This window comes from Mauremys reevesii, linkage group 7, assembly GCF_016161935.1.
Source record: "Mauremys reevesii isolate NIE-2019 linkage group 7, ASM1616193v1, whole genome shotgun sequence".
Taxonomy (NCBI): domain Eukaryota; kingdom Metazoa; phylum Chordata; order Testudines; family Geoemydidae; genus Mauremys; species Mauremys reevesii.
The window spans coordinates 5,325,059-5,343,368 of NC_052629.1; the positions used below are offsets into that span (position 1 = coordinate 5,325,059).

The following is an 18,310-nucleotide window of genomic DNA, read 5'->3' on the forward strand; positions in this document are numbered from 1 at the left end:
ATTTCAGCACTGTGCATGTTAAAATATAGCATAGGATGCAGTATAACAACGTGCCTTCAGATTTTAGAATGGTTTGAATTTAAACTGAGCTAATTGGAAACAGCAAACATACTTGATGCTTCACATGTGTTTTGTTAACATGGAGTTAATTAAAGCATTCCTGCTAAAATAAAAACTAATTGAAATAATTAGTGCAGAGGAAACAAAACTCAGGAGGAAAACAGCGTAAATATTAACCATACTGAGCTCTCAGTTAAATAAATGTTTGGAAGAGAAGTTTGAGATCAACACGTAGGATAAAGAATTGGGAGAGGTGAATGCTGCACATTACACAGTGAATCCAAATTCGCATTGCTCCTGCTCCAAGCAAGAGACACTCCGCTACAAACAAAAGTATCTGACTGACGCAACTTCTGGCTAATGGAGTTACTAGGTCTTCCTCATATTTAGGAGGCAGTTCTGCTTTTCATAGGTCTGCCCTGAGTTCTGCAAGTCCAAATAGCAGGACAATTCCCATTTCCCTGTCCTCTCACAAGATACCAAACAGCCTTAAAAATTAAACAGATGCCACAGTATTAAAATGTAGCCACCTCGATGGTGGGCAGTAGTTTCTAGCTGCTATAGGCATGATGCACACCACTGCAGGAAAGGTAGAAGGGACAATTTTGGCTAAAAGGTCATTGGGAAAGTCCTTACTCTTTTTGAAAGAGCTGTGGGCACTTTAGCATCCAGGTGCAGCAGACAGGATGTTAAGGTTTTACTCCTCCACAGAACTCAATTTATCTACTTTGAAATTATAAAAGGGCAGAGTCAAGACTATGGGTTGCAGGAAGACTAAGCATTTCAGTAACGCTCAGGCCACTGACCCTTCTCTAGGGGGGATAAGCTCAGAGAATCAAGGGTTTATTATTGGTCCTCATTGTCATGCGAGATGTTACACTGACATGACATAGCAACTAAAGATGGTTCAACACTTCGCATCCAAACTCGCTTTTACATTTAGGCCAATTAGATTCCAAATGTTCCGATCTGAGATTGCTTTCCACAAATTTTTTTGCTCATGATAGGACAAAAAACTAGAAGGGGTCTATATTCTGATTTCAATGTGTCCAAAGTCTCATGGGATTTCATTCTGAGTTGGTAGAAATCTCATAAGAACAGCTCTCAAATTTGCACATTTTTGAGACTCAGGTGCTTTGTACCTGAACCCTAGCTGGGTGCTCTGATTAGGGTCTGAACATAGAGTCCTTCATGCAAGCTCATCTCAGGGCATAAAGAGGAACAAAAAAGGAGGAACATAACAATGCAGTTCTTTCGTCCCATTGGGAAATGCCAGTCCTGGTGACTTGCTAAAAGCCCACTTCAGTGGCGTAAGAGGACAAGCCATTCTCCAGTAAGGAAAAATAAATCTATAAATACTATTTATGCTCTTGTATTTGGAGCTGTTCATTGTTGGTCCTTATGCCCTTTTTTTAAAAGGAAGGATTCAAACAGGGCAAGTTTACACAATGCACTCAATATTCTGTGCATCGTTCTGAATTATGCCACAATCCCAGCAAGACGTAGTTGGCTAGTGAAAATGGGATGGCTGTTACTTAAGGACTTTGTTCCCAATTGAACTACATGGCCCCACCACTGTAGCATGTGAGCACTGTTACAATTACCATTATATAGCTCCAGTATCATCCCTTCAAAGGCTGACCCTATTATACTTATCAATGCTTAATAATTAATGGTCCAATGGGTCCCAATAGGAGTTATGGGAGCAAAGCACCACACCAAGTTGGGCCTTCAACTTTGTACATAAAAAACGCTGAAAGGGCAGTTTCATTCCAAATGAAGAACATGTTTTTCCATGGTAACTTTTCCCATGGAAAAATGTTTCCACACAAAGCCCAATATGACTGAATTTATATTAAAAAGTTGTCCCTGGGTGCAAAATTGCCCCAAAACAAAAACGGAGATCACAAAATTTTTCACAAACAAGGCGTCTCCCACCCCATCCAGTTTCACACCTCCCCAATTGGAGTTATTTTAAGTGATAGCTGCACTTTAATATTTAAAAATAAAGACAGAAAAAGCACCCTTCCAAGAATAGCACTTACATGTGAAGCAAGATTTTTTCAAAACATGCGCGGACTCAGAAAAACGTCCCCAATGAACGTTGGAGCAAATTCCAGAATGTGCATTTTATTCTCTATTATATGCAGTGTGTTTAAGATTAAAAAAATCTCTTCAGAAGCCCTGTGTAGGGGGAGAGAGGGTCCCTCTAAAGCTTTGTGTCTAGATGACCGCCGCAATAGTTAAGAATAAAAGAAAACCACAAACCAGACTGGATTCTCTCCGTGGTGGCGGCCTGGTTCTTAGATTTGGAGAGCCTATGGGGGAAAAAAAGTTTTAAAAAGTTAATTTTATTTAGCTGTGTAAGTTGTGCTAAGCAAAAGCTTTCTGAAGCTGCCAACTGTCCTAGATAGCTAAATTTGTAATGGCTGTTAGAAAGTTCCATTATTTGCAGTGATCGAGGTATTTCCAAGAGTGAGTATAGAAAAGTATAAGGGAACACTGGAGATTACAGAGGTAACTGAAGTAATTTATTGTCAATATAAATTAGCAAGTTTTCAAAGGCCACCGCTGTACAATCTTTAAAAAACACCGGGCTGTAATCTCCGCTGAAGTAACTCCATTGACTTCACTGGACTTGGGCCAGCAGAGAAACTGGCCCTGTATCTAGTTTTTCCATAGTAAACGGAATCCGTTAGAACAGTAACATTAACACTGCTGTTTTAGTCACAACGTATAAAAGCTCTTTGCAAATGTTGGGCAGTATCATTAGCCCCATCTCACAGAAGCAGCAGCCAAGGCACAACGGTTACGGTGACCTGCCCCAAGATAACAATAAGCAAATGAAGGAGTGGGGAACAGAAGCCAGGTGTCCCAACTTCTAGTCATCTGCTCTGGTCACCAGAGTGCTGTTTTAATAGAGGGTTTTATTCAGGGTCTCACTTTAGAACCAAAACCAGTGGACTTGTGTGAACTTCAGAATTGTTTCCTAGGACAAGTTACTGCACCAGGCATAGTTCTGCGGTTGGTGAGATGAAATGATACTGATGCTAGAGAATAAACTCATCTTGGAATCACCGCAAAACTACAAACACGAGTCCTGATCCTACTGAATCTGTGAGTGGATTACTTTCGCTCGCACACAACCTTGCTGACGTACTCCTCACACTGCACATTAATCCTCATACAGTTCTGCACTTGCAGCATTATCACTAGCCCAGGGGTTCTCATTCTTGTGCGTTCTGGGGACCATGCATTATCTTATGCTCTTTTATCTCCTATCACTAGGAAGGCAAATAAATGATTCCCTTATAGGACCAACATGAGCGAGCTTCCTGGTTGACAAAAGTAACAGATGCTTGTAGACACAATGCAGTAAAGAGGGTAGCCCTTAGAATCATAGAATATCAGGTCTGGAAGGGACCTCGGGAGGTCATCTAGTCCAACCCCCTGCTCAAAGCAGGACCAACCCCCAACTAAATCATCCCAGCCAGGGCTTTGTCAAGCCTGACCTTAAAAACCTCTAAGGAAGGAGATTCCACCACCTCCCTTGGTAACCCATTCCCGTGCTTCACCCCCCTCCTAGTGAAAAAGTTTTTCCTAATATCCAACCTAAACCTCCCCCACTGCAACTTGAGACCATTACTCCTTGTTCTGTCATCTGCTACTACTGAGAACAGTCTAGATCCATCCTCTTTGGAACCTCCTTTCAGGTAGTTGAAAGCAGCTATTAAATCTCACCCCCCCCCACCCCATTCTTCTCTTCTGCAGACTAAACAATCCCTGTTCCCTCAGCCTCTCCTCATAAGTCTGTGCTCCAGCCCCTTAATCATTTTTGTTGCCCTCCGCTGGACTCTTTCCAATTTTTCCACATCCTTCTTGTAGTGTGGGGCTCAAAACTGTACACGGTACTCCAGATGAGGCCTCACCAATGTCGAACAGAGGGGAATGATCATGTCCCTCAATCTGCTGGCAATGCCCCTACTTATACAGCCCAAAATGCCATTAGCCTTCTTGGCAACAAGGGCACACTGTTGACTCATATCCAGCTTCTCATCCACTATAACCCCTAGGTCCTTGCTTCAGGGAACATGGTCTGTATTGAACTCATTCTCTACAGACTCAGGGTGAGGCTACTTCAGCAAGTAACATGCCACAGGCCTCCCCACAAAGATAAATCAGGAATTCTTATGAAAATGGCAGTCCAGCTATACATTCTGATCTTACTTATTTGAGCTCTTTGTGGTGCGATCCTCGCTACAGCAGGGGATCCCTGAGCCAGTTTCGAAGCCTGCTTGTCTGAGGTCATCATGGCATTGCCATTAGAGTCATTGCACAAGATGGGTAAGCTAATTTCTTTCTTTGTGATGTGGGATTCCGCCATTTCGTTTTCTGCTTGGGTTTCCTTGTCGCTGGATGGTTTCTTGTTCAGCAGGTTACTGATCTCCATAATGTTGCCTATAATTTCCACTGGCCCAGTTAAGTTCTTTTTCCTAGACGGAAGATCATCTTTAGCCTTCTTCAGGTAGGATGCTGGGGCCCAGCCTTCTTTACCTAGATGCCTGCATAGATTAAAAGAAAATATTGTTACCACACAGAATGGCCTTTGTAGTCCTTCCAGATACAACTGCTAAGGCAAAAAATAACAGACAATATCTTAGAACCACAAGTTGGGTTTTGTCTTATGTTTTTGTGGGTCTCAACTCATCCACTGCCTATAATTAGTCACCTCACAGTCTACTCAGCTAGCAAGGAACAATGAACTATTTTAACAGAAGAGTTACCTCTTGCTTCAAGGAAAAGTGGTCTCTCCAGATAAGAGAGAAGCTTACTCCTGAGGCATAAGGGAAAATTTAGTAGTAGGTTGGCTCCGTGCAGCTTTTACACGAAATGGGATAAAAAGACGGTTTTAAGCATGGAAGTGCTGAATACCCACCAGGTTGATGAAAATTCTGTATATACGATCTCTTCTTTCTTCCAAATTGCATCTCTCATGCCAATAATGCAAAGGACAAGTTATTGCAATTAAGGGTGACATTCACCCCAATGCAGAGGCCTTTATTGACCTTGTGCATTCCCTCTGTATTGGGTATATTTCACTCCCATTTTCTTTATATCCCTGATCCTATGTGAAGCATTTTACAGAATGCCTCCTATCTGCAGCAGGCGTGAACCATGGCCTGTCTGTGCGCCATTGTGAAGGGGGAGCAACTATTTGATTAGAAAAAAATTCAAGCTCAAAACCTAATTTAAAAAAAAACAGTAAGTCTGGGACTATTTGAAGGAGGATTTTTTTTTAAATTGAACATAGACCAAATACAAAATATGGTCCAGGAGCATAAAGCTGAACGCTCAGACTTTCCCAGGCTGAAGTTTGTCATTCTTCCACAGCTGGCCTTTTGGGAAAGTGGTTTTTCTAACTCCTGCTATTACTGACACTTCATCAGCGATTCCAGATTACAATCAGGCTCCAGGGAGGAATACATGGATAACTCTGATTTCCCTAGTGAAACCCCAACTTGCTCCAGAGTAACTCAGTGAAACCCCGCTCTCCTTAATCTCCCAAGTACCTGGGGCAGATGCTTAAACGGTAAGTGGGGATGCAGGCACCGTTTAATTCCTGGTGCTCAGGAAATTTGCAGGAAATAAAATGTTAAAATGGCAGGGCTCTGAGGCTTCTCTAACAAAAATGGAGACTCACTAGAAAGCAAAAGAAGCAACTGGTAAAATACAAGGATAGTCAAGTAATTCTTCACATAAGTGAGCTTTGACATGAAGAGTCAGATTAGCTGTGAGATTTCTTTTAGGGTATTCGACTGACTATGTTCTGATTTACTGAGTCAAAATACTGACTGGTGTCATCAGGAGTCCTGAGCAGGGATCAAGTGGAGAATGTGTCTTTAAATAAGGATGGTATCTAAAAAGCTTTACTTGGCACACCCATTACAAAAGCCAGTATTTATAACATTTAACCCAAGTCTTAGCAGCCTAACCATAACCGCTGTAGAGGAAGGAAAAGAGGGGGAATCTCCCATGTTTAAATCCCCCAGCCAGCTTAATCCAAGGATTCAGAAGACCTGGTTTTGCAAGGGATTGAACCTCAAAAGAGCAAAGTCAAACAAAAGGACTGGTCTCCGTATCTGTGACCCTGAGTCTTTGCAAGTGACCCAATTACTGCTATTCGCTGCAGTATGTCTAAACAGAGTGGCAATGATTACATCCACCTCGCGACAGATGCACAATCCAGCTTCTGAATCTTCTCTATACAGAAGTGAGACTCTACGGCTATGCAATCCAGTCCCCGCTTTCTAACACTTCAGCATGCAGCAATTATGGTCCTTCACTAGGGCCACAGTCAACTACAGCGCGCAGTTTGCAAACTATCATTGATTTTTGACACACTGTGCTCCCTGAAGCAACCAGTATTAGAAAACCATACCAGGGATTCTTAGAAGTCTGCAGACTCAACCCAGAGGTACTGGAAATCTTTTTATATGTCAACTGAATACAGCAGGGTTTGAACACACCACGAGGATTCCCATAAAGAGAAAACGGGAATTCAAGATTTGCCATGTGCCAAATTTTGGTGAGTTTTCTCCCTCCCTGCTTTCTCCCCATCACCATCCAGGCCCTGAATAAGAGTAATCCCACTTTATGCCAAGGAGGACTAGAGGCAGCTCTCTTTGGAGCATCTCTCAGCTGGTCTCAGCATGAAAGGAGTGTCTCAAATACTATCCAGGCACCTGTTAAGGTCTCTTGTAAATAGCAAGATGTGGTTACGAGCAACCCTCTCCTCACACTCTCTAGTACAGGGGTTCTCAACCTTCCCCCCCCCCCCCCCCCGAGTCACCGCTCCCCCCTACCCCAACATGCTATAAAAACTCCACGGCCCATTTGTGCCACAATAACCGGTTTTCTTCATATAACAGCCAGGGCCGGCATTAGGGGGTAGCAAGCAGGGCAATTGTCTGAGGCCCCCATGCCACAGGAGCCCCCGCGAAGCTACTTTGCTCAGGCTTCGGCCCTGGGTGTTGGGGCTTCAGCTTACTGCCCTGGGCCCTAGCGAGTCTAACACTGGCCTGCTTGGCAGACCCCCTGAAACCTGCTTGGCAGACCCCCTGAAACCTGCTCATGGCCCCCCAGAGGGCTCCGGACCCCTGGCTGAGAACCACTGCTCTAGCACACTTTGATTTGAAATAGCCCTGAACTGGAACCCCAAGACCAAAATTGACAGGCACTGGAAAAATCCATATCCAGGGCAAAACTTTCTGGTTCGGCCTGTCTTCATAATGAACCTGAACAGTATGGATTTGGATCTGAATTCCATGACTTGGGCCCCTCTCTACTCCTCCCCATAAGTGTTTTGAACAGAAAGCCCCTGAGTAGGGTTACTGTGATCATACTCTTCCCCCACCCTCCTCAATCCTCTGTTATTTTGAAGTTTTCAAAATATCTGAATTTCCTGTTCTTTGTTGACTATGTATTGTGCTTACTTGGGAATTATGTCAAGCTATACAGCACGTGATCTGATTTCAGACGTAGAACTCACATTACAAAATCAAATAAGAGTATGCACGGCATAGCTCTAAGTCCATACAGGACTACAAGAGTTGACATTTTTCAGATCAGAAAGGTAGATGGATAGACTGCGCTGGTTTGTTCATTTTTCTATCTATTTTAGTTGTTTGGATTGCAAAACGCAATCCATTTGGCTCAGACAGCTTCTTGTGACCTTACACCGTTTCAATCTATGGCTAGTCACTGGTTAAGCCACACAAAGCTACTGACCACCTAGCTATCGACTGCAATACTGTCTCCCCATTGGATCTACTTGTTATGTTGCATTAGCGTAGCCTCACTAGTAGCGATATGTAACCGTCACTATCAGGACAGCAAAAAAACCCAAAGTACTTAGTCCAAGTGGTACATATATTTCCCGCCCGGCATTGGAACAGTATTCAGTAGTTCCAGCTGAAGATCTCAAAGTGTTTATACTTCATTAGGGAAACACTCGTTCTCCCTATTTCACAGATAAGGAAACTGAGGAACAGAGATTAAGGTCATAGCCAAAGTCATGTAGGAAGATCCAGGAATAAAATCCAGATCACTTGACTCTCATGGTATGTCTATAATGCAGTCAGGAGGTGTGACGGCAGCACCTATAGATGTACGCGAGCTAGCTTTTCTCCCTGGAAGCATTGCCTACCTGTGCTGCAATGGCACCTCCCAACTGTAGGCATCAGCAAACCAAGCACGTGCTTGGGGCAGCACAATTCTAGAGGCAGCACTTGTGCTCTCGGAGGTTACTTTATTTTTTTATTTTTTTGCTTGGGGTGGCAAAAAACCTAGAGCCGGCCCTGGTAGGCATACCCTCAGCCCTGCGCCTTCACTTACATTTGCTACTTGTACCAGGCATTTCAAATCTTATCCTATTTTCCTTCTAACAGCGCTTCACTTTACAGCACAGCAAACTCCCTCTCTCACAAGAGGTCTAAAATTCATAGTAGTCCAGGAAATCAAGGGCACGCCAACAAAAAACCTGATCAGCAACTTGTAGGTCAAAAGAAAGTGACAACCCTTATCTGTCAGCATCAGAAGAGCTCCAACACCTTCCAGATGGTAACTGATATAAAGCAGCATCTAAATAATTGACTGTAACTTCAGCTATTAAGCATGTAATATGATCATGCAGGCAAGTGACACCGATCCACGGCTGAACTCAATAAAGCGGTAATGAAGATTCCAGCTCAGAGTCTAAGTGCCTCTCAAGTCACAACACGAAACAGGGCAAAGAGAGGAGAAGAAATACAAGTGTTTCAATGCAACAGGGATGAAAATATAATTATAGGGTTACAGGATTAGGGGCATTGATTTGGCTTCACAGAGTAAAAAACCCTTTTTTGTTTTAATGTTACATGAAGAAAGAGATTCAAGCTATAGGAATGTTTTAAAAAAAAAATCAAAAAAGTGCCTCTGTGTGTCTGAGCACTGGTTCCCTTAACATCTGCTTTCCAGCTTCAGAGCACTGGAATTACTCCAGAGGGAAGCAAACTGGGGAGGGGGGGGAGGAGAGACAGGAAATGAGGATCAGCACAGGGCCAGGAATTTTGGGAAATTATATATTTAAGGTGGAGCTTGTTAACATCTTTAAGGTAGACCCGATTAAAAATAAAACTCCAACAACTTGCTAAACTTTAATACACTTATTCTGTTCCCATATTATCCAAAGGAACAGATGAAATGGCAACCGAATTCATACGGACTTCCCCCTCCCTAGCCTTTCCCTCCAAAATAAGGAGCGTTTCAATTAAATACCCAAACACTTGGACTGAGGTATTGCTGAATACTAGGAAGGCACTGTTCAAAGCAGCTCTACAAGCATTCTTAAAGGCCTTTAAAACATTTTAAAATCAATGTACAATGTTGGTGAAGGCTTTCAGTTTAACAGTCCTGGACAATGAAGTCCTCTTCAGCCACAGAATGGGTACGGTATCGGGTCGTGGCAGGGAAAGCTTTGCAATGCGGCTCCAATTAGTGTTTCTCCTGGAAAGGGAACTTCGGTCCTTGGCCTTTGATAGAAACAAGACACTAGTTTGGCATTAACTGTGGTGGTATTTTGTAATGTGGCTACTAAGACCCACCAAATAATTTCAAATTCAGAAATGCTCTGAATCCAAATTGGATCTGCATAACTACGAGGAGACACAGATTACAAAATCTGGATCATACTGAGCATCCTCAATCCTCACTGAGTCAAGAACATATAAAACCTTCCAGGATTGGGTTTCTGATCCAAAAAAGTGCAATTAAACCCACTGAAAGATGTTAGCTTGGGCCTAAAGACATTTCTGCTGTAAAAGTTTAGGTAGAGTAACAAGGGGTCTCCTCTTTTTGTCAGAGTTAAGTGCACCCACTTAACTTTACACAAAAACAACAAGACAAATTTAAGCACAAAACAGATCCCCCAAGCTGCTTGCAGCACTGTTATTTATAAAGATGAAAAGACACCTACAACATTTAACCAGGAGACTAGTTCTAGTTAACCAGACTAGTTTGGAAATAAATCAAAGATTTTTATAATAATGTTTCCCAACAAGATTGCATGCGTTGTTCTTCAGTCTTCAACTTTGGATTCAAGTCCTGTGAATGATTATGCGGGGGTGGGGGGGAGGAGAAAGAGAGAGGGAGACTTTCTACCATAGTATTGCAGGTCTACAGACTTCACAGTCCATGTTCCGTTCCTACAATCAATACCAAATATTGTTTATTGGTCTTCTGTAACTTTCTCTTCCATTTCTGCCTAGTATGCATTCTGGATAATAATGCAGGTTTTCTTCTTTAGACAGAACCATACAGGATGCGGATGTGAAGCTAATTATCAGAAGGCCCAAAGATCATAAATGCTGTAATAAATCTGCCTGCAGGAAGCTTTTTACCTTATGTACCACCATCCTTCCAGGTTCTTTTGGATGACCTCCACGGTGACCCCTTTTTCAAACCCAATCTCATCCTTCCCTTGGCTGGTGTACGGTTGGATTGTGACATATTTCTCTTCTGGCAGAGGGAGAAAGAGAGACAAACATCAGTTAGGGGTAGAATTAGTCCAGCTGTTTTTCTGTTCTGCTGCTTGCGCAGGAGTTACATGGAACCATTGCAAAGGTGGAGGCCTACTCAGCGGCCCACTGATTAGGCATGATACGGCCCGGCTGCTGACAAATCACAATGCGCCTCCATGCCAGTAACTAAGGTCTCAGAGAGGCCTCCCTCAAGTGAAGGAGGCAGCGAGAGTAGGATGTCAAGCTGGTCTTAGTTTGCACACAGTAACTTGATGGAATCAGCCTGGCTGCCAAAGCAGCCAAGCGTCACTGAGGGAGCTAGAGCCTGCATATGGATGCATTGAGTATTGGTATTACAGAAACTCGAGCACTGGATGCTGAGAGCAACCCGCACACCTGCCCAACTCAGAGGGACTGGCCCATCTGTTCTCCTCACCCCTCTGGAAACAATGTGGCTCCACAGGGATAATCACGACATGGATGTGTGTTTTTTTGTTTTGTTTTTTTTTAAAGTGCAAGCAGAGTAAAGTTGTTGTACTTTATTACACAGCACCTCCAAGTGCCTCACAAAATGTTCGTTAAGCCTCACACGTATGGGAAGTGGGTATGTGTCGTCAACAGAGAAGGGCCAGAGACAAACCCTTGACCCCAAACACCCACACGCTTTTGGAAGTATGGCGCAGACTGGAACGTGGCATCCCCTGCCCATCTCCAATTACTGCCCCATTCTACACGTGGGAAAATGGAAGCACTAGACTGGAGCCCAAAGTCATACAGTGAGTGGCAGAGCCAAGAATAGAAACCAAAAAAACCCTTCATTCTCAGTCCCTAGCTGTACCCACCACAGCATGCTGTCACCTTCAGGACACTGAATGCACAGTATTTTCATCAGCCTCATACTCAGCATTTTTGTAAGTTAGTCTCAAAGCCAAAAAAAAAAATTAACCTTTTTCCTATCGCCAGGGACTCTTGCTGAGCATTGGCAGGGATAGGAAATGGTGCCCAAGCATCATGCTGAACCCAGGATAGGATGGGGGTAACCGCATGTTTAGTAGCTACTCCTGTGAATGACTGAAGGGGAGAATAGCTAGGCTCTAAGGGTATGTCTACACAGCGGCTAGACACCTACAGCTGGCCCACTGCCAGCTGACTCAGATTCATGGGGCTGTTTCACTGTGGTGTCGACTTCTGAGGGCAGCGGAAGCCCAGGCTCTAGGACCCTGAGGGGTGGGATGATCCCAGAGTTCAGGCTCCAACCCAAGCCCAGAAGTTTACAGAACAGTGAAACAGCCCAATGAGTCAGCTAGCACAGGCCAACCGTGGGTATCTAGGCGCTGTGTAGACACACTCTAAGGGTGTTCCACTCAGTCCTCCTAACCTGTTCAAATGGTGGCCACTCCATTGGAAGGTTAGAAATGGGAAAATGAGTAGGGGTCTCTCTGAAGGAGAGAGGGCAAGAAACTAAGTGAATCCAGAGTTCTTGTTCATTGCACAAATGGCAAATGAAAGGAGTGGCAGGGAGAGGGAGTCAAATAGAGACACCTCCATCCGTTTAGTTTTGCAACTTAATTATATTTTGTTGCCGAGTGAAATAAGGAAAATGTAAGGGCAATTTTTTTTATTTTTTTTTAACCGAGACAAAGAAATACCTCAGAAAGAATAATGTTGGCAGGACATTGATGGCTGCAGAGAAACTGCATCTTTAAAGACAACCTTCCTCGCCTGGGTCCTTCTGATTCCAAAATATTGAACTCTCAAAACCGTCACTTCCTCAAAAAACAAAACAAAAAACAAAACAAAACAAAACAAAAACTTCTGCTCCCAGGGAAGCTGCTTTAGTAATTTATTATGGTAACTCCTACTAAGTGACTCCTAAAGTGTCATTCCTAAATAGCACGGTCAGTATGTTGTACTCTACCTGAACAATAACTGGGCTTTAGATTGAGCCTCACTGCTGCGGTTGCAGCTAATCAATCCATCCAAGAATCAAATCACGGGATGGAGAGAGTTTTCCCCAGATGGGTGTCTGGTCTGTGGAATGGCTTTGGTTACATAGAGAGAGGCAAGTTTCAAAAAGCTATACTGCAGAATGAGTGGGTTTAACTAGCTCATTTTTGATCTTGGAAGACCAGAGCACTAAGCGGAGATGCAGATGATTTCTAGGTGATTAGAACTTGCCTGGAATATATGGTGAAGGCAGGAGGCCAAGCAACTTCAGGCACCTGAACCACTGAACATCATCCCAGAAATATATTGCCTAGGGTATCTTTCTATCATTCTCCTATTAAAGTTGCAGCAAAAGAGCTAAACCATGTGTTTACTGGAGATTATAATCATAGGGAGGCTGACATCACCACTAACCAGTCAAAGCTCCACTTTGTGTATCTCTCCCATGTCGTAAAGCTCCATTATGCTAGAGACTACCAGACCACACTCTTGCCACAAGAGTTAGGACAAAAACGTCTGTTTATTTTATTCCCTCTACATGTAAACAGCATGTCGCTGGAGACAATCTTTTTATTTAACTAGCTCTCCATTCTGGGTGTCCCTGCCTTGATTCCTCTTTGTGGTCAGAAGAGTGACTCCTTGGAAGTTCTACCCATTATCTTCTGCAGAAGACAAGGAGAAGTGGTCAGATGAGAGGTGTTCCTACACCAGCACTTGCGGATATTCCAACTCCCTGATCCAAAGGAACTTGCTGATCGACTGCTTTAAGCAGCAATGACCAAATATCACATCAGCCTTTCCAGTGCTGTCAAACCTAGCCATCCACATGAGAATGCAAACCAGGGATGATGGTACTTTGCCATCAGACCGTCATAGCACTTTACACACCTTAAATCTCCATGTCTCACCAGGTGAGGCATCATTTTCTGGTAGGGAAATGGCAAAAGAAAAAGGGTAACAGTCCCAACAACACTACTAAAATACCCATGTTTAAACATGATTATATCCTACCTGGGTTACAGCCATGGCTCCACTTTGCCTAGGACTGTGACTACCCTACTTTTCACCATTGCCCTCACAGGTGCAATGACACTGGTGGGAGCTCTAGTACAGACAAGGCTTCAGGTGGCGCCCAGTATTTTAACCATCACATTGTCTAACCACCTCTTAGCGTGGGGGTGATAATGCTGGCGGTGTCTTGTCTACACTAGGACTCCCACTGTTGCTACTGCCAACAGAGCAGGGAAATCTTAGAGAAAAGTCTTAGTGTAGGCAAGGCCCACGTGTACAGAACAAGGTCCCATATTAGAAGCTTAGCCTATATGACTCCAGTATCAAAACATTCCCCTAACACAGCCATAAAACTCTTCCCTTCCTTTCAAGCAGGCAAAATGAAGCCCTGTTAGAGCAAAAAGTGGCCATCACTGTGTTTCTTTGTACTGTAGACCAGGCCTAACTGACTTGCCCAAGTTACTGCAGCAGAACTGAGAATAAAACCCAGGCCTACCAACTCCCCACTTCTGTGCTCATAGCCATGCACCCTGCTTTCCCTTCCTAAAATTCAGTGAAAATAACCCTTGCTTGGACCTCCCCCCACCACACACACAAAAATTGAAGCTTTCCAGTCCCAAAAAACTCTGGTGAACATTATCCCTCCACATCCATTAGTCTTCTATTTTTATGTCCCTTTGAATTGAGTTCTGGCCTCTGGCCCATACCAGAAACTGAAGTCCTGAGAGGCCACAAGAAGGGCAGTCCACATGGCGTCTCTGGGCCCAGCCTTTCAAGAGGTTTGGATGGTTCAGCTAAGACTCAGGTGCTCATCAGAGCCGAACATGTGCAATTTTGCTGATTACAAGTTCTACCACCCACATTTTCAGCCTCATTACTTTGGCTTAGGTCATAATTTGAAGAAAGATTCTTCAGAACATTACCCCCCACCCCCCAAACCCATAGGTAAATGCCAAGGGGAAAAAAATTAACGAGGAAAGTGTTTGAAAAGGAAGAAAGAAGAAAAGTGCTCTCACGAGGCAGCATGTTGCAAAGGAGTTCAAAATCCATTTCGAAATTAAGGTTCCTGTGATGTATGTTTAGCAGATCTATTTTTAAGCCTACAGTTCAAAACCAGGAAGCCATCATTAAAGTTTCCCCTTGCAGAGTGCTTTCTCAGCACGAATTACAATCATGTCCAAGGTTGCACACATTTGGTTTCTGTCAGTGGTGAAGGGGCGACCATAAACACACAGACATGAGGTTTTTAACCTCAACTGCACTCTTGAAGTATGGGCTCACTTATAACCCAAAAGTTGTTCTGGTTTGCTTCTCCTAAGCCTAACTTGAGGAGGAGGAAATGATGTATTTAAAAAAAAAATAAAAATAAAAATAAATCAATTGATTCACATGGACACATTGTCATTTAGGAGACTGATCATTGAGGCATCCAGTATTCCAAGCTACTGATCAAAATGCTTAAGCTATTGGGCATTTAATGACTGAGGCACGACGTTACCGGAAAGACAAACACAGATAACCCATTCTATAGAAGAACAAGCAGAAACAACCTTCTGTACCTTCTGGTATTTCACCACAGTTCTGGACTGTTATTTCATTCATTTGGAAACTACAATTTTAGGCAACAGCATAAACCCGTAAGACAGCAAACCACACACCGATCCTCCCACAAGTCTCTGGTGCTTAGATTTTCATCTCCAAGTTGTGGCAATCCCCAGACTCTCTGGTGCAGTGTTTCTCAAATGTGGCTACTCTAGCCACATGCGGCCATTGGGGAGGGGGGTTGCCTACAGAGAGCCTCCTGGGCAGAGTTGGGGGAGGGGGCAAAACGGCAGCCCCTCCCTGCAGCACCCACAGGCTCCAGGAGAAGGCTTCGCCCCCCCATCTTTCACTGCAGAACTCCAGGGGTGGGCTTCAGCCCCCTCACCCCTTGACTTCAGGGACTCCAGTGCTTCAGGGCCCCCCAACCCTCCCCTGACTCCAGCCATGGGGCTCCAGCAGGGCTGGCCTTTCTGCGCACAGTGGTCAAGAGGTAGGGAGGAGGGTGAGCGGGGAGGGGCAAGGGATACCAAAATACAATTGTACATTGAGTCTAAAAAAAACCCTACATAAATAAACGACAATGTTTTGGACAGGTATGTGTGCATATTTTTGTTTTTCCTAAAGTTAATTAAATAGTTTAGAAAATTTGTCAGAGCAGCCACATGCAAGGGTTTGCGGCCACACAGAGACCCCCTGCTCTAGTGCATCAAGATTTGATCACTATGGGCACATCTACACTGCAATGTAAGCCCAGGGTTAGTAGAACTTGTGTTAGCAGATGTTAAGCGTTGATGGCTAGAATGCTGTTGCCTCAGTAACGCTGTTCTGTGCTTCTTGGAGCTCCAAGGTTATCAATATTAGCAGATAGTGCCGCATGTTAATTCATCAGACCTTGATGTTACACATAAAGAAAGACTCTCCTGCAAGGTTCAGTGACAAAAGTAACTTGTACAGTTTTATTGTCCTCAAAGCACAGTTGTAGTGCTCTGGCTCCGTGGTTACAGGTACGCTAAACACATGAGCGAGTGACCAGTAGCAAGGAGGGGCTCAGTCAGCAGCCGGAGTTTCTGCTGTCCCCCAGGCCACACAAAAGGATTGAGGCAGGGTACCACAACGTTTATAGACTGAGACAAACAACTGGGAAACACAACTTACATATTCCCGTACGTATTTCAAGACATCTGTTTGTTACACTTCCCCTGGTTCCTGATATTGCAGACAAACCATCTTTATCCATCTGATCTTGTACTGGATTGGGGTGTATCTGTACTAGCCTTCTGAAATATATTTAGTAAATATCTGGTGTGTTATTTTGCCAAGGCCAGGTTCTGGTCGACTCTGGTTCACAGCCTTTGGTTCAGGCCTCAGGTCCTGCACCAGGCCTGCTCTCTCTACTGCATTCCTCTGCTTTTTGTCTTTTTATGGGGAGGATGTTTACCCATCATCCCAGAAAAAGCATAATGTATGAACTGAAAATGACTCAGTGGGCTAAATACTGTTTCTTGCTCATTTTGCTTTACCCTGCATACATTCATGTCCTCAGTGGCCAATGTTCTGAACATTGTTTTGCGCATTTTGTGGACAGTTTCCTTTTTCCAATTGTTTAAGTCTCCTATTGTGGGCCTGGGAATGTTCGCTCGAGGACTTTAGTTGAAAGGTGTAGGTTTAGAGTTGTTCTGAAATACTGGGATAGGTATTATTAAAGGAGTAAAACAGGAATTTGCAATAGTGACATTCCACATAAAGCCTTCGTATATAAATTTATGTAATTTATTAGTACACAGTACTGTCCATTCATATTAAAGGTTGCCATGATCTGGTAAGTTTTGCTGGGCAGGAGACAGGAGCTACTAACTATTCTATTGGATCGGCCTGCATTATTGTTGCCACACACTGGAGTTGTGATGTCAAAACACATTCCCGGCATAAGCTGTATGTAGTGCTTTTTAGGTTTGCACTGCTTTATGATACACTAGTAGTTGATATAGATTGAGTAGGTTATCTAAAAAAAACAACAACAATGGACAGTAACCAATTGACAGCAATATTTGATAAAGATTCAATATTGGTAATTTGACACTGAACAAAATTGTTTTGAATAAGACGTGCCTTAATTAGGGTGCAGTGTCACTGACCCCAAATTATGACTGTTAACAGGAAATTTTTCTGTACAAATGGGAAGTTACATACAGCAGCGCTACTCTCACTTGGTCAAACTAACACGGGGGGATGAATACAGAAAACCTTCTTGTATATACATTACTCATCTCATCCGGACAGTCAAGTTTGGTGGCGTCAGGTTTTCCCACACTGCACCACAAACAAAGGTCTAGAGTGGCCAAATTTTGGGAGGGTGCTAGGAAGTCTGGGATATGGGTGGTTGGACTGAGGCCCACATAATGCAGCAGATGCTGGAGCCTGAGATTGGGACACAGAGTTCAACAATTCCTAATATGGGGTTACAAATGAGTGTAGATGGTCAAGCACTAGGTTAGCAAACCCAAGTCTGCTGCAGTAGAGAGCTTGGAGCACTGGGGCAGGTGCAAGACTGAGGCCTGAACCATCTTCCCCCCTCAGCTCCATGCCTTTTTCATGCTGTCCCCTGCATCTGGAACTGCCTCTCTCCTCCAGGGTGCCAAGCAACATGGCACTTTTCCCAATGCCTCCAGAACAAAACATTTACTGCTCACCCTCTACCCTGCACTCATGCTTCACCAAACATTAATTTAGTTCCCAGGACAACAAACTACTCTTTTCAATTTGAAGAATAATCTCTTAGTACTAACAAGATGTATGCCCGACACAGCTGTTGAGCCATGTTCTTCTTAAGCTGCATCTATTTCTTTGTCTTCACTATAAGCTGTTTGAGGCCAGAGCTGTCTCTCTAAAGTGCCATGTACTATTTAAACAATTCCTCTCATGCCTGCAAGGTGAGCAACTCGCTTTCATATTCATAGATCCACAAATTGAATCCATGGCAGACCTAGAATTGGAACTCATGAGTTCCTGGCTCCAAGTTCTAAACTCCTACTGTAGCTCCAGAGTTTTAAGAACCAAGTCAGGGAATAACATCCTTTACATAACTGATGTCTCTCTATGCATCACTGTCATACTGTGACCTGATCCTCACTTGAAATGCTGGAAACAGGAGAGGGGTTGGTTTGGGAATTATCCAATTAAGATTTCAAAGAAAA

The 18,310-nt window shown here is 43.7% G+C and overlaps 1 protein-coding gene across 7 annotated transcripts in view; it reads right to left on the bottom strand.

Annotated features, from left to right (window-relative positions):
* Positions 1-18,310, bottom strand: part of SH3PXD2A (SH3 and PX domains 2A) — a 373,953-nt gene that overhangs the window by 16,149 nt on the left and 339,494 nt on the right. For all 7 annotated transcript variants that reach the window (XM_039481034.1, XM_039481032.1, XM_039481030.1 and 4 more), the window contains 3 exons: positions 10,497-10,614; positions 4,288-4,622; positions 2,329-2,378 (listed from right to left, as the gene is read on the bottom strand). In XM_039481034.1, coding sequence (XP_039336968.1) covers positions 2,329-2,378; positions 4,288-4,622; positions 10,497-10,614 — 503 coding nt within the window. The remainder of the gene's footprint in view (positions 1-2,328; positions 2,379-4,287; positions 4,623-10,496; positions 10,615-18,310) is intronic.